The following is a 25,398-nucleotide window of genomic DNA, read 5'->3' on the forward strand; positions in this document are numbered from 1 at the left end:
AAAAGAAAAATAAAATTATTACAAAAATGTCGTTTAGGTAAAAATGGAAGAGAACAAAAGTTTAGGAGTCAAATCGAACTCCCATACACAGTGGCCAAACAGGAAGTCCGAACACTTATGGGGTCAAACTAGCCCTTTGGTCACAAATTGGAGGCTAAAAGGGAAATACCTCAAAAAGATAAAAATTTGTTTAGTTCAGAGAACCATAAAGATAATTCAACATTTATCTTGTGCTATCCATATAAGGTTCTGAAATTTTGAGGGAATAAACTTACGATTTCAGTTTCGTTGCCTCGTTGGTCAAGGCTTGATTTCCCAAACAGCTCAATAAGGAAAATTTCTCGGGCCATTTGATATTTCTTATTTCATGTGAGAAAATTGTATGTACAGATGCATCACCCTATCTGTACACTAACTTTTTGTTCTCTATGTAGACTATAAGGGTCCGTTTGATACGTGTGAAAACCACTTTTTTTCTGATGAGAAAGAAAACCACTTTTTTCTGATGGGAAAGAAAACCAAAAATTCCTTAAGAAAATCAATTTTTTGTGTTTGTTATGACATAAGAAAATATGATGAGAAATTTTTAAAGGCACCCAACGATTTATTTTCGGCACCCTCTTTACAGAATTAAAGGGCGCCAACTGCAAGGAAGTTGGGCGCCTTTAGAGATTAGCAAATGAAGCCCTCTCTGGAAACGAACAGCAGCAACCTCCATTGTTCATGGCTATTAGGGTTACAAGAAATAAAAACTGATCGATAATGGATTGCAATTAGGGTTACAGGAATCAAAACTAATCAAACACCTAATCGATTAGGATAGTAATCAAAAACCTAATAGAAAACTAATAAAAACTAATCGATTAGGGTTAAATGAATCAAAACTAATCAAAAACCTAATCGACCAGGAATCAAAACCCTAACGCGACTAGCGCCAAAATATCACTCTAAACTAGGGTTTGCAAACAGAGATGATTACTTCCGTTAGAGATCCACAATCCTTTTGGGTCATCTTTACATGTTGATGCTTTAAATTTCAATGGAGATTTCAAATGAAGTTTGCATCTTGCTGATCTTGGCCATCTAGGTGAATGATCTCATTAGATTAAAATTGATGATGACTTATGGTATACATGGAGAATGTGAGAAAGATGATCGGTTTTGGTTTCAAGTTGCCAAACTTTATAGAGGGAACAACCATGGTTGGTTAGCTGAGAAAGAAAGAAAGATAACGGGAGGAAGGAGAGAGAGCGCGTCCAGTGAAGGGTTAGAAAACAACTTTCCCACCTTTTTTGTAAGAAAATTTTTAACCCGATTTTCTAACCTTTTTTTCTAAGGGAAATCAGTTTTCCGACCTTTTTAGTCCTATCAAACAGAAGAAAATCGATTTTCATACAAAAATCGATTTTCTAACCCTATTTTCACACGTATCAAACAGACCCTAAATCTACAGGTAATAAGCTAATTTCCAACATTTTTTCACTGATTATATTACAACTGTGTTACCTACAATTGTTGTGAATCAATTGAAAATACGACCATGAACTCTTTTTTTTTTCCAGCACGTCAAACATTGTCTTAGCGTTCTTAACATAATTAGTAACTGCAAAGGGGCAAACTCAATTATCAATTATAGAGGGAGGTAAACTCAATTATGGATTAGTATTGAGGAGGGTAAAGTAAAAAGATCAGAAGAAATATATGAAAGTAACATTGAATAAAGAAAGAGTTAAAGACAGAAATCCAAACAACTGATGTTAGCTAACCAGAAGAAAATGATATTCAAATATGAAGTAGGTACATACGAAAAATCTGACATTAAAAGAAGCATCCTAGTTCATTCTTAAAATGTAATATTGGTATGATAGAGCACTGACGTACATGTAGAAACTCAATACGATAAATGTTTCGACGTTATAATTTAAAATACACTACTTAACTGTACAAGAGTGCTAAGTTGTCAGCAACATTCTTTAGAGTTGAACCGTTGAGACATGTCATGGTCAACCTAATGCACTAGATGTATGTATCTATGGCATCGCTAAACAGACGAAAAACAAAATAGGTTTAGATGAAGAAGAATGGACCTGACATGATCCAGATTAATTTTGTCACCTCTGACTCTGGCTAGTGTCCGCTACTGATGGTGATCCACTAATGCCTGACGGTGGAGTTTGTGGTTGGGGCGTGCTAACAGCAGACATCAAAAACTCGTCGGCTTGAAGGGTATCAACCCCATCCCATTCAATGGCAGCTATAATGAAGTCAAGGAATTCTGAATTCAAGAGAGAAGAAATAAGGGCAGAGAATAAGGAAAGAGTTGCTCATGATTGATCATGAAAAGGATACAGTCTGCTGTCCACATATCCGTCATGCTTACTCCATTATCTGAAAGAAGCCAATAATCCGCATCACTCTGCAACAACATAGTAGGACGTATAAGAGAGAGAGAAAGAGAGAGAGAGAGAGAGAGAGAGAGAGAGAGAGAGAGAGAGAGAGAGAGAGAGAGAGAGCATTAAGAAAATTAAAACGTATGCTACAAAGAGGAAGGATCGCACTCACATCTACATCTGATGGAACAATTTTCAAGATCCCGCTGACAAAATCCTGAGAAGTATTAAGATCGGCATACATCGTATTGGCAGCTTGTCCGTGCAATTCAATCTCCTTTCCACTATTATCTTCTGTAATGGTTACTGGTTCTACGTGGTTTCCTGAACTTAATGCTGGTGGATGGCTTGGAAGTGCTTCAACATCATTCGATTCTTCAAACTTCCCCTCAAATTGACTAAAAGAACATCAGGAAAGCAAATATCTCTAATCTATATGTACGCGAGACCGAGAGAGTAATATTCTAGCATTAGATCTGTGAGGAAGAGTAGTACCTAACTAGGTAAACATCAATGGGTCCCATAGTGCTTCTGAGGACAATTCTGTATCTTCTTTGTGGGTAGTCAACAGCCTGAGGATTACAAGGAAAATTTTTCATGCATTAGAGACATGAAGTACAAATTATATGGACCTTTTTCAATTTTTTGTTGTCGACTTACCTCATCAGGATCTGGGACTTCCAGAGTAGTACCATGAGGAGCTTTAATAGCAATCAGGGTCTCATTCTGTTTTAGAGGATGTTGATCGTAAATGATTTTTTAAAGAAAAATTAATAAACATAGTAAAGAAGCAAAGGTTCAATCTTCTCATTATCTCCTACCCTGAATCAACCAATTACAGTACCACCACGTTGAAAATGCATCAGAACGAGATGATATAGTTAAAAAAAAACCTGAAAACATGGTAGAATCTTGATGTCTTCTTCAGTCACAAAAAGCCACCTACAAAGTTAGAAGAAGAAAAATGAGGAAATGACAGCTTAGTAGTTAATTACTGAATTAAATAAATAACTGAGAATGAACACAAGTAATAAGGGGAAAGAGTTTCTACTTTTGATTGTTTTCATCTTCGCTAAGATCCCTCAATCTTTCTTGCATTTCTCTGCAACAAACTAAACAAAATCAGCTTATGTCCAAAGTTTCAAAAAGAAAATAGAACAGAGTGCAATTAACTTCACCTTATCCCATCATCTAATCTTTGCTCCTCCACAGAAAGGTTTTCGACTTCTGCCTGCAGAATAAGAGCATATCTAGATAAGACCGCTAGTCATAAACACTAAAGCACATTTTGTGAAGTTTAACATTCATCATTTATATAACAGCTGGAAACAGCATGTGATTTAATTAGTAAAACTACAAAATAGCAGTTCCCAAGTCGATGATATCTTAAAAGAAGTGTGTGAACCAGGAAAAGTAGCTGTTTTTACGTACCTGTAAGAGGGTAACATCGCCGTCCATCTCCCCCGACCTTGCAACATCAAGACCCCTAATCAATTAACCAATACTCAAATAAATATTATGTGCTTACACACTTAAAAATATTAGAAAAAACTGCAGTCACTGAGGTGAACAGCCTAAATATATGAAAATATATTGTACGTACTTCCAGCGAATCCTGTTCTTAAGCTTCTTTTCTATGAGACCAATTCCCTCTAGGACATTTGTAATGTCATATATCCGCCTCTTTTGCACCTGTATCAGCAGAACTTTCAATAACTAAAAGTTTAAAACATTGTGGGAATTGGGAAACAAAGATATATGATTAGGTTGTAAATGATGACCTCCAATGTGTCAGCAGCATTGTTTAGATCAAGAATGCCATCTTCTGCATGTTTGATCAAATTTATGAACTTTCTTGTCAACAGCCCTGAAAAATATCATAGCATATGATTGGTTGGTTCATTCATACTGCAGTTTTGTGCTAATTGACATTTTGTCAAACCAGTAGCTCATATAATAAATAAATTACTTGTAAGTGAAACCATATCAACACAAGCATGCAATTACCTAGAGAGCTGTCGTAACGGCAAGTACCAACTGGAGTGAGAGGATTGCCAGGAGAACCTACGGCTACAAAGTACACAAAATAGTTTTCTCGTGAGAAGGCGAGAATTTATTAAATATTAAGTCCGGACTAACAAAGAAATACAGAAAAACAGACCCTGTAGAACCAGCCGATATACATGCTTGTGGAGCTCAAAGAATGACCTTATTAAGAAAAACTCATCTGGAAATCGTGTCTGCTTTTGAAATGAAGGTCCTAACCCCCTCTAACTCCTTAAATCATGAAGCCCAGAAGTAGATGTTAGTTCTCATAGCTAATATGACTCCCCCACCCCACCCCTCCACCCACACACACAAGGGTAACTATATATATACTTTTTCTATTCTCTCTTCCTCTTGTTCTTTTCTGCAACTGATTAAGGACTTAGGAGTTATGATAGTGGTGTCGCATACAAGGTTATGGGAGACATAACCACTCATGAGCAGAAAATGACTACACCAACTAACAGATAATGTTTCTATACTTTCATTGGGATCCAAAGTCTTCTATAGTATGAAAACAAATCATACATCAGAAAACAAAAGCTTACCAGCACTTGACATAGGAGTCTGAGGCCCAGACTTGTTGTACTTTGAGATCTTTGACCTGTTATATACTCTGCCAGCTTTTCCTGGTACAGGTGTTTGGATAGAGCTGCTAATTGCTTCAGTGTACCCAGGACTCGCAGTCCAGGCACTAGATTCGGCTTCACATTCTTCTGTTGCAGACTTCCTCTTCATCTGCTATACACCGTTTATTGAACATTAGCGTCACATGTTTGAAATGTAGGACATGGATAACTTAAAATGAATGAAGTGATGCAGCATTATCAGAAAACAAAGCGGCTAGTTAAGAATCTTAAGATAGTTAGTCATATATGTATTACAATTTACAAGTAAATCTTTGAAGAAATAATTTAGTACAGTAGCCAGGTTTAGCAATAAGTGTACCAGTATTTGAAACAAAAGTATCAACGATACAAATGCTTCATCAGCATTTCCCTTACCAAGCTAAAAAGGAACAGATCCTCAGACCGTCAGACATATTTTTATTCTGAATTAAGGGTCTGAGTATTCCATTTGAAGTCAATTACTAATTGTTCCATAAAACATATGTAAAGAAATAAATAAAATAAATATTCTTAAGACTGTAGAAAGATGAAAGAGTAATGAAACACCTGATTGGCTCCGTACTTTGCCCAGTATGTTATTACTATTAAAGATATCCCATTAAATGCATTAATAATGAACAAGCAATAGCATCAAATGGCCCTAATGCTACCATTGATCTAATTATAACGCAAATAGCATGAGTAAATATTAACGTGTTTCACAATATAATGTACTTTTGAACATCTTCTGAACCCACACTGGAATGACAAAGCTCCTAAAAATGCAAGCACAACCTGGCAATATCTTTTCCAAAGAGCAATCCACCACTTCAGTATTTCCAATTGTCTCTTCTGGAAAAATATAATTCATGGAATCATCGGAAACCCCTTGAGTGTCAGTCACCTTTTCTTTTGTCCAACCACAACCCTTGTCCACTTTTCTTTAGAATGGATAAACATTATTAGCCCCAAACACTTCGTAATTGTTGAATATAACGAAAATAAATTATACATAGTTGGATGTGCTCAGAAGAACCTTCTTTTACTCACCAAAGCAAGAAAAAAGGGTACTTTCTCAAACTGGCGGAATACACATCTTTTCTGCACCAGAACTTAGTAACTATGTTTCGTAAGCCTGTCCAAAAGACTAGGATCACATCTCTGTATTTCGTAAATTCTTGCGTTTTTACAGTTATCGGACGGAAGTACGTATTATGTGATGTTTACGTCTCAATGAACGATGTGAATTTTACTTTCTTAAGTGTTTACCCCTTTGGGTGTTACCGTGACGCTTACCCTCATCAAAGTAAACTTCCTTGAAGCTTAAAAAGATTTTAGAAATTACCCAAAATTGTGCACTTAAGCCCTAGCCTTGGGATATTTGACTTCAAAACGGAAAGCAGAGGTATAAAACTTGTATGCAGTAACGAGGTTCCAAAATTTACGTAAGGTTTCCCCATCAACACAACAATAGTAAACATCCTATATCCCGAGTTAAAGCCAGGTAATGGGTCTCCCCAATTTGCATATCAGTGACACCGAATCACCCATTCCTAATGAAATAACTCCATGAGGCGAACAATGCCCTAAGATGCACGCAATGCACCAAATGTACTCAGTGACCACTATCATCTCAACAACCATCGGATCCTTGTATAAGAAGTATCAATAGACACACAGATTAGATGAGCCAAATGCACAGCCACAAGATGAACCAAATGTACGGCCACAAGTTCCAGCGTTCCCTAAGCAGTTGACTAGAATATGATGTAGAGCCTAACGGAGAACAACGAAATTTGCTCTAAAACCACATACCTAATCCTTATTTCATCTCAATATGCTTTCAAACAACTAAATCAGCAATTCAAGGCAAGTCCAATTAAACATCAGAGAGAAAAATTCAGTTCTTGAAGTCTTGCAAGTAACACAAACACAAGAATCGGAGCAAAAAACCATTAGAAAAAATCAATCTTGGACTAATTGGTAGGTATTAAACCAAAACTATAAACATTGAAGAACCTAAAAATAAAAGTATATAGTGAAACGAAAACTCACAGCAGAAGATTTAACAACAATAGCCTCAACTTGATCATCAGCAACTCCGCCAGAAAATCGATGATAATCACCTGGATGAACAAACGGCGGCTTCATCGATGAAAACGGCGGCATATGACGACGTTTCAGAGATTGCATAATCCGACCAGACGGTTGTGCTGACCGACTCGAAGCTCGACCTTCAGACATCAAAATCGGAAATTTCTTTTAAGATTGTTTTGAAGTCGATCAAAACCCTCTCCTTTTTTATATACTTTGTTAATAACACGATGATCAGATCAATGGATCGAGAGAGGTATGAACTGAAATCGAAGATGAGAGGGAAATTCTGGAAAAACTAGGGCAGAAACTGTAAGGAGATGGGATCTAGAGAGAGAAAGAGGTTAAAAAGGGAAAAAACGAGGGAAGGAGGGAAATTCTTTCGGATGGATATGGAGGGAACTCAGAATAATATTGCAAAATTAATTTAATTTCTTTTTTCTATTTCATTATATTTCAAAATTACACGTGTCATAAATCAACTGCTTTTTGGAGCTAATTTATTCTTTTTATTTTATTTTCTTCTTATTATTTTGCTTTTTATTTTGTCTTTGAGGTGAAAACTGTAATTGTTGGTCCGAATCGGCGATTGCCCGCGTATCATTGTGTTATTTAACTCGCGATTATTTGGCGCGAATTTCTCAACCAGTCTCCCATGTCACCAAACCCTATGTCCTAGGGCAACTTCTACTATGTATGTAGGTTTATCAAACTTTGATATGTATTATGTTTTAACCTTCCTATTTAATCATGCCAAGAGTGTAAGATGTTTGAATGGCGGATTGAGTTTAAATTTTTAGACGGGGTATTTTCATATTTCTTTTTTTGGAAATTGAGTAGAGAACTTATAATATATCAATAAGAGTGTAAGCACGATAACCGTCGAAATTTAAACTCTTGAAGTAATTTGTCCCCAACTAAATTACTTGTCTAAAACGCATTTAACCACTTCATTATACCTTTATTTATATTTTATTTGGAAAATATGCCCTACCAATTAAGATATGTCGTACTAACATTATGTTTTCTTTTTCATTCAAATACAGTTAAATAAAATCTAAATTAACACCTAAATCTCAGGAAATGCCGAACTAGCACTGTGTTATCTTTTTCATTCAAATAGTAAAAGAACTATTTCTTAAATTTCATCACCCTTCTAATTTCTTTCTTCTCAAACTAATTAATAATTTTGTCCCGCCACTTTGTTGTTTCCCGTTAATAACTTTCGAATAAAATTGTACATTTTTTTGCTTTTAATCTTCTTCCTCTCCATTTATCTTTCCGAGTCTTCCTCCTCTTTATTTTTCTCCTCTTAAACCCTACACAAAGAAAGATTAGCCTCGGTCTCTCTATTTTTTTTCTCTTTCATGTTATCTACCTCTCTCTTTTCTGTTACAAAACATGTCAAGTGTATTGGTCTTGCTAGAGGTGTACTCAGTTAGATGTATTTCGTTCTTTCTTTGAATGTGTAATTCACTTATTCACATACGTAAAAAGAAGAGCATCCCATAATAAGACAATACAGAAAGGACGTCTGTTAAATGTGTGGATATTTCTGGATTTGCACTTCTGTGAGATCAAATCTAGGACCTCTGCATTGCACGGTATATACACTGATCAACTGGGCTACTAGTGATTGGCTCTTTTCTTTTGTATTGGTAAGCCGATAAATATGTGGAGTAACTGGAGTTGGTGGTTTCTTTTCCTACTCCAAAAACGCCCTGGAAGGCTGGAACACACTACTAGACTTATCCACGCATTCTTTCGTCTCTCTTTCTTATTGTTCTCACAGTACATACAGTTAGAGGGTGTTTGATTTTCGCACTTATTAAGTGATTTTCACTTAATAAGTGTGGGCCGGCAATTTTAGGTCGTTTGTTTTTTCACTTAATAAGTGAATATCACTTGTAAGTGGGGTCAAAGTAAGTGCAAAAAAGTAAGCTCCAACTTGGAGCTTATTTTTTTGCACTTACTTTCTAAGTGCTAAAAAAGACATTTTTATCCTTCTCCAAATATAATAATTACCAATATGATTATAACCAAACGAAAATCTCAAACAATTGATAAGTAAAAAAATATTTTTATGACTTTAGCGATGACACTTTTCCTTCTCACTCATCCTTCACCTAAGCTTTTCTCTTAAATTTTTTTCACGTCTCTTCCTTCATTAGTCATGAAACCACCCAAACTCCATGATCCAACGTAAGTTCTTTCTCCTTCATACTTTTTAATTATTTGAGGTTAATATTTTCAACACAAAGTATTCATAAACCGTAATTCTCTTGTACCTAAACTCGAGAGCACAATGAATTAGTATGAAATACTAATATGTAAACACTTTAAGGTCAAAATAGACAATTTCTCATTTTTATGACATTTAGAATTAATATAAAAAAAAAATCAAGCACTTAGAAGTAATGGAAAACAAACGCCACAACACTTACAAGATCACTTACTAAGTGATTATCACTTAGTAAGTGGTAGCACTTAAAGTACTAAAAAATCAAACACCCTCTTAGTCACTCGAGAAACCCCCATACACTCTAGCTAGAGAAAGGGAGAGAGAGAGACTTCCGTCGCCATGGCCTGCTCAGCTCCTCCCACCATCCTCTCTTCAAACCCTACCTATTCTTCCCGCAAATTTCTTAGCCCAATCGCTTCTCTAACCTCTCCTAAACCATTCTCACAAACCCTAACTCTTCCTAAGAGCTTCAATGGTCTTAGGAAATCCTTCCAATCCCGCCCAATTTCAACTCCCAGATCTTCTTCTAAACGAAGCTTTGTCGTCAATGCTGTAAGTAAACTTCATATTTTTTCATTCTATTCAGCCTTGTTTTAGATGTTCCTTTTACCCCTTGTTCTTCGAAATTGACTGAAACTTCACTAATGATGGTCAATTATCTGATTTTCTATGCAGAAATATTTAGTATTTTATTGTGTCTAGCCTATCATTTTGTTTGGTTTTCTTCAAATTTCACCCATTTTTCATCTGAAAATGAAATATTAGTGTTCTTATTAGAGCACACATAGTAGAATGCTCTCACATTGATAAATTAACCAAATTCCAGTATGAATTGATGAATCTGGTTTAGTAAGGGACAAGAAGTGTAAAAGAGAGGTTTTAGAGTAACAGTGGTGGGATGTGGCTCCATTTATAGGAATGCTTCATCAAAAAGATGATGAATGTAAAGTTTGTCTAAAGGGAGTGAACACAATCTCGTAAAATACTAAAACCAAATCCGATCGATAGATCTGGCTCAGAAGGGGTTAAAGTCGATGCTCAGATAACTAAAAAGAAGATGGGTTTCAGAGTAACAATGGTGGGATGTGGTCTTATTTCTAGGATAACTTCATCAAATTAATGGTGGAATATAAAAGTTCGTCCAAAGAAAAGATAAAACTATACAAAATTTAGTTGTTGATTGAGGGCTTTAAGGAAATGTACAGTAGTGAGACGGGAACCCTAGAAACATCATATCTGTATTAGCGATTCAATATTAACTAACCCTTTGAGTCAAAATTTTCATTTATTCGTGCCAAAATGTGGTTTACCAAGGGCAAGTCTAGTAATAGTCTGTTCATATTTTACTTTTTAGAATTGCAGTTAACTTACTGGACCTGATACTTGCGAGCACAAATTTTTTTATACTAATTATTTGTCTAAATATGGTGTTTCCATGCTTTATTTTATCTGCCCAGAGCTCTGAACTCCCATTAGTTGGAAATAAGGCACCAGATTTTGAAGCTGAAGCAGTTTTTGACCAAGAATTCATCAAGGTACGTACGCTATGTGAAGTAAACTGTCAAACTTCAGATGGATAAGAATTCCGATTCGCTTTTGATTAATAATACTTTATTACATGTATTTTGTCTGTTCAATTGTGTTCAAAATCATAGATGGTGTTTTTTCTCCAATTATTTTGTAGTTGTTTCTTGACATTGTGCAATGAAAATTCTATATTATTCTCTCTGGCCTATCGTTGTTTTCACTTTCATGAAAATGTAATTCGACCCTCACCAACTTGCACAATTTTTAGTTGTACTCCTTTCTATGGGTCTCAAATTAAAAGTATCATTTACTTTGAAATGTGCAACCTTCTCCAATATAGGTCCTAAAGACTTTTTTGAACGGCCAAGTTGATTTGATATTTCTGTCAGTTTGCCGCTGAAGCACTTAATAATTCATATATTCTTCACACGTTGAAGTGTTCATATATATTTTTTTTATTTGTTATTGCAGGTCAAGCTGTCTGACTATATTGGGAAGAAATATGTGATTCTCTTTTTCTACCCACTCGATTTCACATTTGTTTGCCCCACTGGTAAGTTGTAGATTGAAGGTTTTCAGTTTAAAGGTTAGATTTGGGTCATGTATGTTGATACTGAATGTCTTACTTCTAATTGTTCTCTAGAGATTACTGCATTCAGTGACAGGCATGCGGAATTCAAGAAGTTGAATACTGAAATTTTGGGTGTCTCTGTAGATAGTGTGGTAAGTTAGCTTCTTGTACTTTGATTGAATACAGTAGTTCATGAAATTATCATTGGATAATGTATTCCTTTCTTTACGAGTTTAGTTTCTTGATTCTAGTCATGGTGTTTTGTAATATCAAATTTCTTATACAACCTAACAACCTAATTCATATATACACTATTCTTTGCTAGTTCTCTCACCTTGCATGGGTCCAATCGGATCGGAAGTCGGGTGGACTTGGTGATCTAAATTACCCATTGGTTTCTGACGTGACGAAATCAATCTCAAAAGCTTATAATGTGCTTATTGCTGATCAGGTATGGTTTCACTCTTTTTCTATTAGTATTTAAACCACAAATTATTTCATTCTGTCTTCCTAATAGCTATCTTCATTTTACAACTTCAATGTTTGTCGCCCACTATGATATATAATCTGGTGAATTCAGTAATAACCCTTTTCTTCAAGGAAGTGATTTGATATGTGAAAGTTGATTCTTTGAGGAATATGTTTGAACTACAAAATTATAATTAATATAATCATATTATAATTTCCGAGCTATCTGCTTTTCATCATAGAATTAAAGCCTTCAATTTAAACAGGGAATTGCATTAAGGGGTCTTTTCATCATTGACAAGGAAGGAATAATTCAGCACTCAACCATTAACAATCTTGCTATTGGACGAAGCGTTGATGAGACAATGAGAACTCTTCAGGTAAAAAAAATTCTAGTTTCAAGGAGATTATCCTTTTCATGATTATCCCGGAACCCTAATTCATGATGTTTTAATCGTTTTTGCTCTTATCTCAGGCTCTGCAGTTTGTGCAAGATAACCCAGATGAGGTCTGCCCAGCTGGTTGGAAACCAGGTGAGAAGTCAATGAAACCAGACCCCAAGCTCAGCAAAGACTATTTTGCAGCTGTGTAAGAGGGAAGACAGTCAAGTAAACCCTCGTTGTTGGTACCATCAGTTGTTTCATTCGAAAATGCTCTTATAGAGTTGTGTTGTCTTTCTACTTGATTGTTCTGAGGATTTAGGTTTAAGTTGTTCCTGGAAATAAATTTCAGGGGCATTTCCCTGTTGAACTCGATCTGATTAGTAACCTATTAATGTGAAAAATCTTATTTATCATTTACCTTCATTGTTCTAATGGGTTTCTTAAACTTGAAAGATTTGGTCTCTGGATACTTGAGCTATGAATCCACTCGATTCCTTCATCTATGTTAAAGAACTTACATTGTACTCCAACGTCCGCTTGTCGAAGGATGATTAAAGGAGTATTCAGAATCTTTTTCTGCGCGAAAAGAACAAACATATTCCTTCTTGTCACTGGTTCCAGCATATGTGTTGCCACAGCCTAATTGAAAAGATAGATATGACCATTTATTTCTAAAAACGTTTTCTAAAACAGTAAGAATATTGAATAAAGAAGATATCTTCAAAATAATATTTGATCAGTAAGATTAAATACATCCATACAAACAAACGATAGGGAGTCTGATTACATTGTTGCAGAAAAGAAAAGCAGAATGTGTCTACAAGTTCTCATTTGAACAGGTGGGCAAGATCAGGATCATCCAGGTTAAGATCTAACCACCCATTAAGGCGCATATACTCGATATAATGTTGCGGAGGTTCTATTGCACGTGGGTTCTTTGGTGTAAAGCCATGAATCCTTTCGAGATCTCGTGCAAGCCATCGAACATATGTCCTGTCTAGAGGAGGAACAATCTTCACTGCAAAAACTTCTTCATTTTGTTCCTTTGCTTGCTTGTTTCCCATATGAATTGAAGTTGGGCAAGATCTGCCGACAGGTTAACCAAATGAAGATGCTGAAAAGAAAAAGAAGGGAACAGAACCAGGCTTGAATGAGCAAATTAGACAGCTATTTCGTAGATTCATACAAGAAGATTCCTATTAGAAAGTAAGAAAAGTATAAACCCACATCTAGATGAACTAAACCCAGGAGTCATGGTCAACAACCTTTGGTTGGACTGGTTACGAAGTTGGTTTCCACCATCTCTGTCAAAGGGTTCGAGACACAAAGTCATGCCCCTTAAAGCATGCATGTTGACCTTTCCGGAAAAAAAAAAAAAGGGATGATATCTCATCTAAGAGTTGTCTAGAACTGGCCGAAGGATGAATGCCAAAGAAAAGGGAATTCATAGTTTGGTTTGCATCAAACAAACCTAGTTTTGAAATGTGCACCATACTAGTAGACCCTTTCCTCCTATCTTTGTATCCTAATCTCAAATTTAACTTCCTTCACTAATCGAAATTCAACTAGAGTCTTTAAATACAAACACTAGAAAAATAAGAACATGATTGCTTTTTCAACACAATATCGTAAAATTCAAACGATTAATGACTCTAAATGAAACCCTAATCACTAAAATACATATGTCTCAATTATCCCCTCTTTAAGGGTTTTACTTAGTAGGTATAAGTTTGATTTAGAGCGTAAGAGAGAGAGAGAGAGAGAGAGAGAGAGGGTAATTACTGACCTGTCTAATGACGGGGCTGCTGCTAACTCTGCAAATTAACACCGTTAACTGTTTCACGTTCAGAAGGCTTTTTTATCTGCTCAAACTAACAACCTTGAGCCTTTCCCTCTTTCTTATCTTCACATCCGGGCAGTGTTAAAGAGACACCCTATAAATGCTGAAGGCGCTCCTCTCAAACCAAAATTTGAGAAAGAGTTTGTGAAGTAAGGAGGACGCCTCCTTTAACACCTACAGGAGGCGCCTACAACTTCACGTCACTTTCGACCCTACCGGTAGTTCGTCCGTGCATATTCGTCCCATATAACCGGTCGGTGTTGTCCGAGTTGAGGAGCAAGCGGGTTAACACGCTACCCTTCCAGGACTGGCAGGCACAGGCTAATAAATCACTGACTTATCGGCCATTTTCTCATCATAAGAGATGGACTTTTAGCTCAAGAGCTCGTCGGGTAGAAGTACCGACGGTGAGCATTGTGCTTGCAACCCCAAACTGTATAAGTGTATTTTGTAAAATATTTTCGATTTGCAGTGTCAGTACAAAAACTTCATTGCTCTTGAGATGCGGGAAGACTAGAACTCCTAGTCTAAGGTTCTCATTGCTACCGAGTCTAGACCACGACTACTGATTCCGGCTCCCAAGCGCCTTACACATACAAAACTTCGAAATAATAATCCACCAATACATTGGAGTTTGAAGTGTGCCTTCCACATTAACCATGAAAAGAGAGGAGCCCATTATCAGTATAGGCAAGCCTCTCTTATGGCTTGACTTGGCAAGATCTGTATGAGAGGCACCTGTAAAATCTTACCAAATAGTAGCATTCAAAGATCAAACTAGTTTAGAGGCGAAAATGAAAGTTTACCACATTGTGTTCATGGTCCCATCACCAAAATATTAAACTACTAAAACAAACAAAAGAAACCGAGATGTTTTACATTCGATTGACACAAAAAATACCAACTCTTGGAACATAACTACCATCGCTCATTACGTTCAGCAGCAGAATTTTGGTTAAGCCTCCCGCCCCCATTTCCCCGGCCCCTACCAGCCGAAAACGGAGTGTTGTCTGATGTAGTGGTACTTCGATCTGTCGTAGAGGCATTTCTTGGGGCTTGAATTCCATTGTCTGAATTGACTCGAACACTTCTCGATGGCCAAAAACTATTATTTCCAACTTCACTTCCTCTCTCAGTGAAAGAACCTTGACCTGAATTTGATTTACCCGAGGATTGTTTGCTTCTCCAGTTAGCTTCGTCAGATGCCGTTCTTGCCCAACGCTGTCCTATATGGGTCGGATTTCTTTGATTAAAGTTAGTTTCACTTTTTAGTGAACGCATTCTTGTCGAAGGTGGAAGATTTGAGCTCGAACTTGATGTTGGACTAAACTTTCCCCTTCCTGCACTGAAACCAGAACCACCTGCTCCATTTGGTGAAGTCAAATCTCTGATGTTTGACGCTTCGTCATATCTTTGTGGAAACTGCGATCTGTTTTATCTCGTTTGTTACCGTATAAATGATTCGAATTTCTCGGGGAAAAAAAAGAAAGCAACAACATACAGGATTGAGCTAATGCATTAGATTTAAATGGTGCCTTAACAAATATACCTAATTCTCGGTGGTCCAGAACCTTGATATTCATGCCATAGCGGTTCTTCCACTATGTCCTCTTTGGTTATAGTCTGCAAACATTTTGAAAGTCGAACAAAAGCTATGAAGTTCAAAGTGTTGATACTAGAAAACGTATGAAAATACTGAAACATAACACCTCAACTTTCTTTGAATTGTAACGAGTCGTAAAAAACGGAAAATAGAATAAATCGAAAACAAAGAATAAAATACCTTTTCAGGCAATAGTACTTTCTCACTAAGACGAGGAATATGAGGATGGGCTGGAGGCAATTCATATTGAACGCATCTGCATCATACGAAGTTAGCTTACCTATACAATTTAACTTTTACAGTTTTTCAAGACATAATTTTGCAAACTCACATTATACGGCCCTTTGAGACATTTTTCGTTTCCTTCAAATCGAATGTAGAGTTAGAAAAATCCTCTCTATACGGGAGAATAAAACCATTTACTCCCCCACTGTGAACGATACAAAAACGAACCTCAGTGAGGTAATTAAAGAACAAGTCGAGATTTGTAAAATATGAAGCATCTAATCTAAAATTACTTTACCTGGCTTCCACATCGATTGCTACTTTTCCAACAAAATTTTGGCATACCGAAATTTTTGAACCAATATGAGATTTGTTCGTAAACATCACGTCCATTCCCTTAGAGTTCCTCTTCGCTTCATCATCCTAAAATAGTACGATATCGATGAATGGCACCATTAATGAAATTAACATAGCTAAGAAGAGCAAGTAACTCTCCTTCATACCTTTAGTTCGTTTTCTACTTTTTTCGTTTCTGTGAGAAGTTGTTCTTCATCAATAAAGGGAAGCTTAACGATGCCCTTCGATCATTCAACCTTATTATTAGTGAAAACAAAAATATAGAAAAGGTCCATTGATTATTCACAAAAAGATAGAAAGCAGCAAACCTGCCACAAGAAACGAATACCATCTTCGTCGATTTGGAAATCTGGTAATGGAAAAGCTAGTAAGTTGATGATCTCTAAAGATCAAAGACAGATTAATATGGTTAGGAACTCAATTTTCTTACTTACCAGTCGGATAGAAGCCGATAATGGTGGATTCCTCCGAGGTCATCAGTTTATGATAGGGCTTAGGAAGTGCATTAACACTGTAATAAGAAATTATAATCAAATCAAGGACATACAGAAAGAATATGACAAAACCGAAGCAACCGAAACTGAGAACTAAATCAACTTTCTTTACCTTCTTGGTGGAAGGACTCCCATTAGTTGATCAAACGGTTTAAAGGGAGCACCCACTTTAAATTTAATGTTCATCCTTGCAAGTCCTCTCATATCAGAAGCGAAGGGACCATGATGGTAAGGGTAATACCTATACGAAATCAAAATTAACGATTATCAAAGTAGCTAGTAAGAGCTAAAACAAACTTCATTCAGATAAAAATCAAATTCTTACAACCAACTTACCAACTCCAAGAGGGAACTTCGGAGAAGTAGTACTGCAGAACCCAACACAGGCCTTCGATATACTTTTCAACCTGTAAGTCGAATCCCATTTTGAATTACACAATAAAAAGTTGCGCGAGGCATTGCAACACGGAAAGTCAGGAACGCTAAGGCAGGCAGGGCACAACCAAGGTCGTGACATGGCAGACATTGGCAAGTCGAGTAAGTCAAGCATGGCGCAACCAAGGTGGCACATGGTATGGATAGGGGAAGTCAGGATTCCAAAAGTAAATGATTGCACGAATACCAGTGGGGGTAGATATGAGAGTTGAATAAGAAAGAGCAACGGGTGCACGACAATTGAGGACATACTATTTTATCTTTAGGAATACTCTTAACACCATTCAGGCTTTGTTCGGTAAATTTCTCTTTGTAGTATCTTTCCTTCCAACCTAGCATACCGTATTTGACCTGCAAAATCGTCCAACCCTAATTAAAACACAATCTAGTAAATACTCTTTACATTTTCTCCTCAGAAAAACCTACAAAATTCATTGACTGGCATATAACAAAAGAACAAAACAAGTTCCACAAAGCACTAACCTTGTCCTTCACGACGCCAAATTGTTGAAGCAGATCTGCTTTTTCAAGCACATAGTCTTTAACTTTTTGCTTTAGTTCTTTTGTATTTTCCAAAATCTAAAAACCATTTAAAGAAATCAAGAAAGAACCCACCAATCCATTTGAAATACGTCAAGAGAAGTTTACGAAATTTTAACCAAGTTTTCCTATAAAATCATTATCCAAGCGCACCTCGTCGCCCGATTTTGATGTTTCGCTAGTCCTTGAGCTCTCTGGTGCTCTAGATATCACATTCTTCGGCTTGAGCTGCAAACTCTCTAGATCTTGAGTAAATGAGGGTTCCTGCTAGACACCAAAAGACGACCTCGTCAATACGTGACAACACAATTGAAGCTCCATATATGGTAATGTACCAGTATCTCACGTCTTTGCTTTGTTCATTTGCAAGGTTACGAAGGGAGTTTCTTAACCGCCGTTCTTGTATATCTGATCGTTTCTTTAATATCTGTTCCTCATAAGTGCCTACTGCAAGAATGAACTTTTCTATACTCTTCAAATTTACGTAGGCCGCTTTTTTATCATCTACCTGTTTAAGAACAGAGATATAGCATTAAATGCATCATAACAGTCGCATAGTTTTACAACCGAAACATTGAACTAAACTTCCTTACCTTCTCCATGTCGACAAGATATCCTCCCCGATTCTTGAATCCATCTTTATATACAGATATCAGCAAATCAATTGCACGCTATTCAACCAACAAAAAATGTAAACAGATGTCAATACTATACTTCAATACGAAATTTAACAAAACTTTACAAGTCAACGACAAACCTCGTTCATTTTCAGTGATGGCACATGAGGCAAAAAATCATTGCCTATGAAGAAGCACATGAAGATGAAATCATCTATGATTCGTTCAATATCTATCTCAAAAGGAGGGTTGGAGATTTGAAAGTCAAGCTCCAAATATTCCCGTAACGTCCAGATATTGAGAAACTAAAAGATACGAAAGTAAATGTCAAGGAAAAACAAATAGATTTTCATATAGAAGGAATCATAGACAACCAACAATTACGTTATATGGCTTTTTAATCAAATGATCTCCTTCATTTTTCTCAAGAACTTTTCCAAACCATCCGCGTGATTTTATAGAGTTAAACTCTGTCTTAGACAAACTTGATTCGAGTGCTGAACAATTAATTGGTTGCTGAACTTGAGTCATCACATCCTGAAAAAAGAAATAAGGAATAACAAAGTAGAGTTTTCTTTCTTCGAAGAAAATAGAACAATGACAGTGAATGAAGTGGTACTAATTACCTCTCTAAGTAAAGAAAAATGTGGTTCATGGGTTGACAAAGCTAGCATTATAAGATCAGCATCCTGTAAGAAATAAAACAAAAGTCGAAAACAATATCTACGATTCAACAAGAGCCGAATTTGACATAACATTATTCGAATTGATCATATTGATATTCGCAAAAATAAAAAACTAATGAACATGAAGTGAATATGGGTTTACTTACCAACCCATATAAACAATGTCTTGTATTTGAGTTGTACCCGGGTTGATTCCTCTGTGAGCGTATGAACTTCATAATCTTATGTTCTCCCTCCCCAGGAACATTTGCATCGGACAAAATTACCTTAAAAAATGATGATTTAATGACATTAAGATTCTCATCTCCAAGTAATGTTCGTATAAGAAAGAATCATAGTTCACCTTAATGTTCTTCCAACCAGAATTGTTTTCAAGTCGTTGACGAATATAGAATTGTAATGCTTTTGACAATTTATCCATAAATTCTGTTCCTGGTGTTATGATATTAGAATCTGCAACTTCGGATTCGACTCTAGGAAGTACTTGTTTGCCTTCCCTTTCAAACTCTCTCATTAATCTCTCCTCCTCTGCTTCCTGCAAAATATACAAACGACGATACATTCATGAACATATATAACACACGCGAGCACAATCCATAATAAGTGGCAAGTAATGAATGGAGATTAATATTAGGTAAGCTTACAGCTATTTCAGCATCCTTAGCTGTTCGATAACGTCGTGATCGTTGCTGATTCATCTTGGCTCTAGGAGCTACTCCATCTGTGAAAAAAAATATAGTGAACCACAAATCATAAAGATAACATCATACATAAATACATTTTCTTAAGTACAAATACAGTTTAATACATTTCAAGATATCATTCAGCCTTCCATCAGATTCCAAAATTGTGAAGCCCCAACCCTTAGCAATTGTCTCTGCTTTTACCACATAATACATGTAAGAGGTTTTGCTCTTGTCATAGGCTCTACGAACCCCCCCCCCCCCCCCCAAAAAAAAAAACCTCACCAGATACTGGGCTTGAGCGACAACTGCTAAGGCTTGGGGTGTCGCTAACAATGAACTAGACAAAGAAGCATTTCCAAATGGACCCTTCCGTTAAGTTAGTGGGCATCCAACTCAAAACCAACTGACAATGAGTGGGGAGGACCTTTACGTTAAATTCTTCTAGGTTGCTTGTTATCCCTTTCTCTCATGTGAGACTATTCTCACACCTTCCCTTCCCTCCTCAGCCAGCCAGAAACAAACATTCTAATTCTAAAATCTAACTGGAGTCAATTTAGAGGTAGAATCAAGAGTTGAAAGAGAGATGAAAGAGATGTATGTTTACCAATAGCCAAGTAGAGTAGGTTCCTTGGCCTTACAATTTGGAAAAGACGATCAGTGTATTCAAATATACTTTCGAAAACTTCCTCGAAAGTAGTTGGAGGACGGAGCTGCATATTAATTCACAAATTAATTAGGCCAAACACATGAAAATCTCTTACTGCTGTATTTTTTTAAAATACTACTACTAGTACTACTAAATAGACTATATATTACTAGTATTTTCTTTTTATTTTTACCCAACTAAAATTGATATAGGAAAGATGGGGGGGTGGGGGAAGGAATTACATACATGTTCGTCGGGATGGAAACAGGGATGAATGATTCCATTCATGTCAAGATATAAATTGTCAAACTCAATCTTGTTTGGGTTGGGTTGGCTACTATCAACTCTCCCACTTTCATCTGTTATCTTCTCTTCTTTAGCTTCAACTACCACGTTTGGGTACTTATTCACCAACCACTTATAAAAAGATGGCACTCCCATCTTCTTCTTCTTCTCTCTCTCTCCTCTCTATAGATAAAGAGTCTGTTCAAGCTCTTCTCTCTCTGTCTGTGCTTTCCAAATCAAACTGATGAGATTTTCTCATTCAGACCATTACTCTTCCTAAATAATTGATTGTATAATAGGTTTTGTTCCTATCCTCCTCTTCCTCTGTCTTGAGAATCTGATGAGACTTCACCAATTAATCAATCAATCAATATCCCAAAAAAACAACAAAAGTAAAAGTGGCGGCTAATTCTTCATCATTTCTACTCATAAATGGCCGTACACTAGACTTCTTTTCATGACAAGACATTTACCGATGATTCCGCAGCATGGGTCTGATTTTTCTCATTCTTACTCCTACTACCATTGGGAGCTGATTCTTTGTTGGTACCAACCTCTTCCATAAGTTGAAGTTTGGTCTCATTTTTTTTAAATGTTCATTCCAATCTAGTCCCCACTTTCTCACCAACTACAAAATTTGGGACCTGTTGTGGTGATGGTGCTAAGTAGAGAAAAAAGAGAGATAACGAATTTTCTTTTTATGAAGATGATAGTCAACAAATGGTGGGGCAACTTTGTATTGTTCGTCCCCACACCCACCCACCATAAGTTCTAAAGGAAATGATTTTTGTACGGCCAGTGTATTGATGGTTTCCGTGCCCAAGATAAATTTGAGATAAATGACTCTTTTGCCGCTCTCATTACTATTTAGAGACAAATGTAAAATCTTAGTTTTACACCTATAAACTTAAAATTTTGCTTCTTCTCTTATGTGAGACGGTCATTTAGACAGTACATATATGCGATAATACATGCATCAAGTTCGGAGTTTCGAAGAAAAAGATAATCAAGTGAGTAAATAAACATAATGATAAAAGCAAAAGAGAAAAGAGAATATAAAAAAGTAAAGCTAATTGACCGAAAGCAAATCCTAGCCCAGTATGGTACAATAACAATCCAATTAAGAATTAACCCAAGATTTTATATTCACCATTTCTGCCCACCCGGCCACCCCGTTCTTATTTCTTTTTTCTTCAAGACTTAACAGCATTTACTTATTGTTTCTTTTTTATTAGGATTAGAGTTTTCTATGTCAAGAAATAGATCCAGCCAAGCCAAAATAGGTAATTCGTCCAAATTTTATAATTTTAGACAAAAATATTGGAGAAACAGATCGTAGCTGACTGCAGGTACACGATCAATTTTTGCATACCAAAGTGCTCATCTTCTTGTGAAATCCCTTGTCATGATGGATTTTATATTAGATCTTTTTTTTAGGAGCACTCATGATGTAATATGAACGTTCATAATGTGTTATGACGACTAATCTATTTTGTTATTCAACTCGAATGCAAAATCGTTTTTCTTTCTATATCATCTTTTATATCATGTTCATAAGACGTTATGAATAAAAATTATCATATTACTCTTAGGGGTTTCCTTTTTCTATAGAAATCTCATATTTTTCGTAACACGTTATGAATTTTCACACTACCTAAATAATTGGTCATTATACATTATTTCTCAGCACCTCATTTTTTCCACCCGTCATGTAGAAATGACAAAGAGGCAAAAACGTCATTTCCAAACCTATTTTTTATCGAGAGACGATCCTCAAGCAATTTCTAGGTATAAAATAGACTTCAGGAAATTGGGTCGGAGGCCCAATCTCTGTTTTCTTTTTTTGTCAAAAAGACAAATTATCTTTCTGTTCTTCTAGACACCATAGATAGTTCGGAAATAGTCTTGAAGGACAATTTTAAAAGCACTCTCATATTTTATGCCGAAATTTCTCTTTAATTAACCACTAATTTTCTAAAAACCCCAAAACTTAGAATCTTAGCTTCAGTTCAAAGAGAGCGAAAGGGAAGTGGAAAATTTTGGTCGAGAATTTCGCGAGTTGAATCATATCATAGGGTTTCAATTGATTTTTTCCTATCAAATCATCAATTTATGTTAAATTTAGTTGTTTGAATCTCTGAATTGGTTGTTTGAAGTTGATTTTGATGGTTTTCATTAGTTTTTGGGAAAAAAATTTAGAGAGAGAAAGTACAAATTTCTCACTTATAGTTCAACTGTGATAGGGTTTATATATAGTTTTCTTCATAATTGGACTCATAAACAATAATGGCAGGAGAATTTGCTATCTTTTCAAGGTATGATCTTACTTCTTAGTTACTTATTTTGCTAGGGTTTATGTTGAGTTTGTGAAGCTCTGATTTGCAATCTTGTTTACCTTGGAAAGCTTTGCAAATTTAGTTTGCAGAACTTCGCAATCTCGTTTGCAAACTGCTCTGCAGTCTGGCTTGCCTTGCAATGACTTTGCAAAGATTTGCACACACTTTGCAGAACTTTGCAAACTGGTTTGCATTGCTTTGCAATACAGTCAGTTTCATCTTTTCCCTATATTAAATAATTTAAAAAAATGTCACAGGGTGCTGGAACCTATAAAAAATGGGTTAATTCCGTTTTGGCCCCCGATTTGTGACCAACTGACCGTTTTGGCCCCCGATTGTGTCCGGCAATTCGTTTTGGCCCCAAAAAAATTCCTAAATGGCCCCAAATTTTTTTAAACCTCCCAATTCTACCCCCATGGCATTTATGTAATTATTTTTTTTCTTTTCCTTTGTCCACACAATTACCACATCACTCTGTCCACCTCACCCATCTTCTCCGGCGAAAGGTTGCCGGCCGGAATAAAAAATTCTGGCCGGCCACCTTTACTAAAAAAAAAAAAAAAATCTTCCTTTCTCTCTCCTCTTCTTTTTCTTCCTTTCTCTCTCTTCTTCCTTTTCCCTCAACCTCTCTAAGCTCCCCTTCGCCGGCAGAAATTTCGGCGAAGGGGAAGGGTTTCCAGATCGGAAATCCTTCGTGAAACCGAGGGTTTCCAGATCTGGAAGCCGTTCGTGAAGACGAAGGGTTTCCAGACCGGAAACCCTCATGGACGAAGGCTTTCCGGTCTGGAAACCCTTGTCCCCTTCGCCGAAATTTCTGCCGGCGAAGGGGAGCTTAGAGAGAGAGAAAGAGAGATTGAGGGAAAAAAGAGGGAGAGAAAGGAGGAAGAGGAGAGAGAAAGGAAGAAGAAGAAGAGGAGAAAGGAAGTTTTTTTTTTTTTTAGTAAAGGTGGCCGACCGGAATTTTTTATTCCCCGGCAACCTTTCGCCGGAGAAGAAAGGTGAGGTGGAGAAGAGGTGGTGTGATGGAGGAGAGATAAGGTGAAGTGGATGATAAAGAAAGGGGTGATGTGGCTTTTTTTTTGTTTTTACCCTTTTTCAGAAATAATTCTATTTAGGCCCCCGAGGATAATTTTGTCAAAAATTTGGTCCTTGGGGTCAAAACGAACTGCCGGACACTTATGGGGGCTAACACGACCAGTTGGTCACAAATCGGGGGCCAAAACGGAATTAACCCATAAAAAATTGATAAATTTTTTTTAATCAAAGTCCAAATTTTTAGAGTATTTTGATTAAATTTCCCAGTAGACTTTTATCCCAAACAACAATACCATGTAAACAGATATGACATAGACACATACATTCTAAGTCTCTCACGCGTGACAATCTTGGCCGTTAGATATTGAGGTTGGTTAATGTGGTGTTACTTTTTTTTTCCTACCTATTGGTCTATACATGTAAAGTTTTGTTTTTAAATGTGGAGTTCGTCTGTTCGTGAGAACAGACGAACTCCGGCGAAGGGTTCCTTCGTCGGAGTTCTTAGAGAGAGGAGAGAAAGAAAGAAAAAAAAAATTTCTTTTTTTAGTTTGAAGGTCGCCGGCCGGAAATTTGGCCGGCCGACGACCTTGCCGGAGAAGGTGATGAAGTGGCGTAACAGATGATGTGGCGTGACATGGCAGAGAGAGAAAAATAGATGGAGGAGAGAGAGTGACGGAAAGTTAAAGTTAACGGAAATAGGGGGCCATATGGGTATTTTTCGTAAAGTAGGGGGCCAGGCGGGAAGCTGGTCACAAAGTTGGGGGCCATTAGGGAAATAACCCTTAAATGTGTCAATACCATGTGATATTGACTTTCTTTATAGAGCCCATTCTAAAGACACACGTAAGACCCTGTCAAAACTAAAATAGGGCTCGACTCAAAGTTCCAAGATCAATTCGAGGCACCCAACCGGTTCATCTTCCCATGCATTTGGAGACCAACAATGGGTTATTACTACTTCATGGATGGATCATGCACTAATTCCATTTATTTGGAGAAGTGCTAGAGTCCATGATCAACCATTGATGGTGCATTGTTCTCATATAAAATCACACAGAAAAAATGTTTTTGTTTTCTTTTCTGTAAACTTGGTTTGGAAAATGCAAATTCAATTTGCAAATGGTGTAAGTGTGGTTTGCAAATGTGCAACCTGGTGTGCAGAAAGTGAACTTAGATTTCAAATCTCGTGGACACATCAAATGTGGAAAAACAAAACAATTGAAAGTTATTTTTTTCTTCTTTAAACCTAGTGAAGTTATTTTTTTTTGTTCTTCAGGAGCTAAT

General features: G+C 36.6%; 4 protein-coding genes across 14 annotated transcripts; 1 reads left to right on the forward strand and 3 right to left on the reverse strand.

Moving 5' to 3' along the window:
- Window positions 1-1,757: 1,757 nt before the first annotated feature.
- On the reverse strand, window positions 1,758-7,562 carry LOC147541418 (transcription factor E2FA-like). 8 transcript variants are annotated; one of them, XM_086637068.1, is made up of 14 exons: window positions 7,100-7,562; window positions 4,985-5,174; window positions 4,398-4,460; window positions 4,172-4,257; window positions 3,994-4,082; window positions 3,822-3,876; window positions 3,569-3,621; window positions 3,442-3,492; window positions 3,284-3,332; window positions 3,051-3,116; window positions 2,886-2,962; window positions 2,563-2,788; window positions 2,350-2,416; window positions 1,758-2,254 (listed from the first exon to the last, which is right to left on the reverse strand). In XM_086637068.1, exons 1-14 carry the CDS (start codon window positions 7,286-7,288, stop codon window positions 2,112-2,114), a joined length of 1,404 nt encoding a protein of 467 aa, XP_086493194.1. In that variant the 5' UTR covers window positions 7,289-7,562; the 3' UTR covers window positions 1,758-2,111. The 8 variants fall into 8 exon arrangements, with proteins under 8 accessions (XP_086493194.1, XP_086493199.1, XP_086493193.1 ...); XM_086637073.1 differs by having other exon boundaries at window positions 3,822-3,858; window positions 7,100-7,556; XM_086637067.1 differs by having other exon boundaries at window positions 4,985-5,177; window positions 7,100-7,543.
- A 1,114-nt stretch (window positions 7,563-8,676) lies between these two features.
- LOC147541419 (2-Cys peroxiredoxin BAS1, chloroplastic-like) lies at window positions 8,677-12,746 on the forward strand. Of its 2 annotated transcripts, none has more exons than XM_086634101.1 (8): window positions 8,677-8,938; window positions 9,658-9,932; window positions 10,838-10,915; window positions 11,379-11,460; window positions 11,551-11,630; window positions 11,804-11,929; window positions 12,213-12,326; window positions 12,422-12,746. In XM_086634101.1, exons 2-8 carry the CDS (start codon window positions 9,720-9,722, stop codon window positions 12,536-12,538), a joined length of 810 nt encoding a protein of 269 aa, XP_086490227.1. In that variant the 5' UTR covers window positions 8,677-8,938; window positions 9,658-9,719; the 3' UTR covers window positions 12,539-12,746. The 2 variants fall into 2 exon arrangements, with proteins under 2 accessions (XP_086490227.1, XP_086490228.1); XM_086634102.1 differs by having other exon boundaries at window positions 8,827-8,946.
- A 284-nt stretch (window positions 12,747-13,030) lies between these two features.
- LOC147541420 (aspartyl/glutamyl-tRNA (Asn/Gln) amidotransferase subunit B) lies at window positions 13,031-14,255 on the reverse strand. 2 transcript variants are annotated; one of them, XM_086634103.1, is made up of 2 exons: window positions 14,116-14,255; window positions 13,031-13,443 (listed from the first exon to the last, which is right to left on the reverse strand). In XM_086634103.1, the coding sequence occupies exon 2, from the start codon at window positions 13,391-13,393 to the stop codon at window positions 13,157-13,159; it is 237 nt and encodes a 78-aa protein (XP_086490229.1). In that variant the 5' UTR covers window positions 13,394-13,443; window positions 14,116-14,255; the 3' UTR covers window positions 13,031-13,156. The 2 variants fall into 2 exon arrangements, with proteins under 2 accessions (XP_086490229.1, XP_086490230.1); XM_086634104.1 differs by having other exon boundaries at window positions 13,031-13,415; window positions 14,116-14,189.
- Window positions 14,256-14,928: 673 nt separating this feature from the next.
- Window positions 14,929-22,692, reverse strand: LOC147541421 (5'-3' exoribonuclease 3-like). Of its 2 annotated transcripts, none has more exons than XM_086634106.1 (23): window positions 20,705-22,692; window positions 20,417-20,522; window positions 19,771-19,847; window positions 19,470-19,661; window positions 19,273-19,392; window positions 19,067-19,129; window positions 18,825-18,977; window positions 18,581-18,745; window positions 18,417-18,494; window positions 18,170-18,331; window positions 17,977-18,087; window positions 17,767-17,862; window positions 17,536-17,634; window positions 17,185-17,255; window positions 16,961-17,089; window positions 16,789-16,865; window positions 16,663-16,703; window positions 16,501-16,575; window positions 16,296-16,420; window positions 16,104-16,202; window positions 15,953-16,028; window positions 15,719-15,792; window positions 14,929-15,598 (listed from the first exon to the last, which is right to left on the reverse strand). In XM_086634106.1, exons 1-23 carry the CDS (start codon window positions 20,897-20,899, stop codon window positions 15,088-15,090), a joined length of 2,895 nt encoding a protein of 964 aa, XP_086490232.1. In that variant the 5' UTR covers window positions 20,900-22,692; the 3' UTR covers window positions 14,929-15,087. The 2 variants fall into 2 exon arrangements, with proteins under 2 accessions (XP_086490232.1, XP_086490231.1); XM_086634105.1 differs by having other exon boundaries at window positions 17,977-18,090; window positions 20,705-21,375.
- Window positions 22,693-25,398: the final 2,706 nt, after the last annotated feature.

Source organism: Eschscholzia californica, unplaced genomic scaffold (genome assembly GCF_041429995.1).
Source record: "Eschscholzia californica isolate CP2 unplaced genomic scaffold, dmEscCali1.0.p SCAF_4, whole genome shotgun sequence".
NCBI classification, from domain to species: Eukaryota; Viridiplantae; Streptophyta; class Magnoliopsida; order Ranunculales; family Papaveraceae; genus Eschscholzia; species Eschscholzia californica.

Bases quoted from the DNA above. Each gene is read 5' to 3' on its own strand.
- LOC147541420 (XM_086634103.1), bottom strand. From the start codon at position 13,393: ATGGGAAACAAGCAAGCAAAGGAACAAAATGAAGAAGTTTTTGCAGTG.
- LOC147541418 (XM_086637067.1), bottom strand. From the start codon at position 7,288: ATGTCTGAAGGTCGAGCTTCGAGTCGGTCAGCACAACCGTCTGGTCGG. The intron at 4,461-4,984 runs GTAAGCTTTTGT...TGTACTTTGTAG, and splicing joins GACTCCTATGTCAAGTGCTG to CCGTAGGTTCTCCTGGCAAT. The intron at 2,789-2,885 runs GTACTACTCTTC...ATGTTCTTTTAG, and splicing joins ATTGATGTTTACCTAGTTAG to TCAATTTGAGGGGAAGTTTG.
- LOC147541421 (XM_086634105.1), bottom strand. From the start codon at position 20,899: ATGGGAGTGCCATCTTTTTATAAGTGGTTGGTGAATAAGTACCCAAAC. The intron at 18,495-18,580 runs GTTTGTCGTTGA...TTGGTTGAATAG, and splicing joins CATCACTGAAAATGAACGAG to CGTGCAATTGATTTGCTGAT. The intron at 17,863-17,976 runs GTGCGCTTGGAT...AATGGTTTTTAG, and splicing joins CATCAAAATCGGGCGACGAG to ATTTTGGAAAATACAAAAGA.
- LOC147541419 (XM_086634101.1), top strand. From the start codon at position 9,720: ATGGCCTGCTCAGCTCCTCCCACCATCCTCTCTTCAAACCCTACCTAT. The intron at 10,916-11,378 runs GTACGTACGCTA...TTGTTATTGCAG, and splicing joins TTGACCAAGAATTCATCAAG to GTCAAGCTGTCTGACTATAT. The intron at 12,327-12,421 runs GTAAAAAAAATT...CTCTTATCTCAG, and splicing joins AGACAATGAGAACTCTTCAG to GCTCTGCAGTTTGTGCAAGA.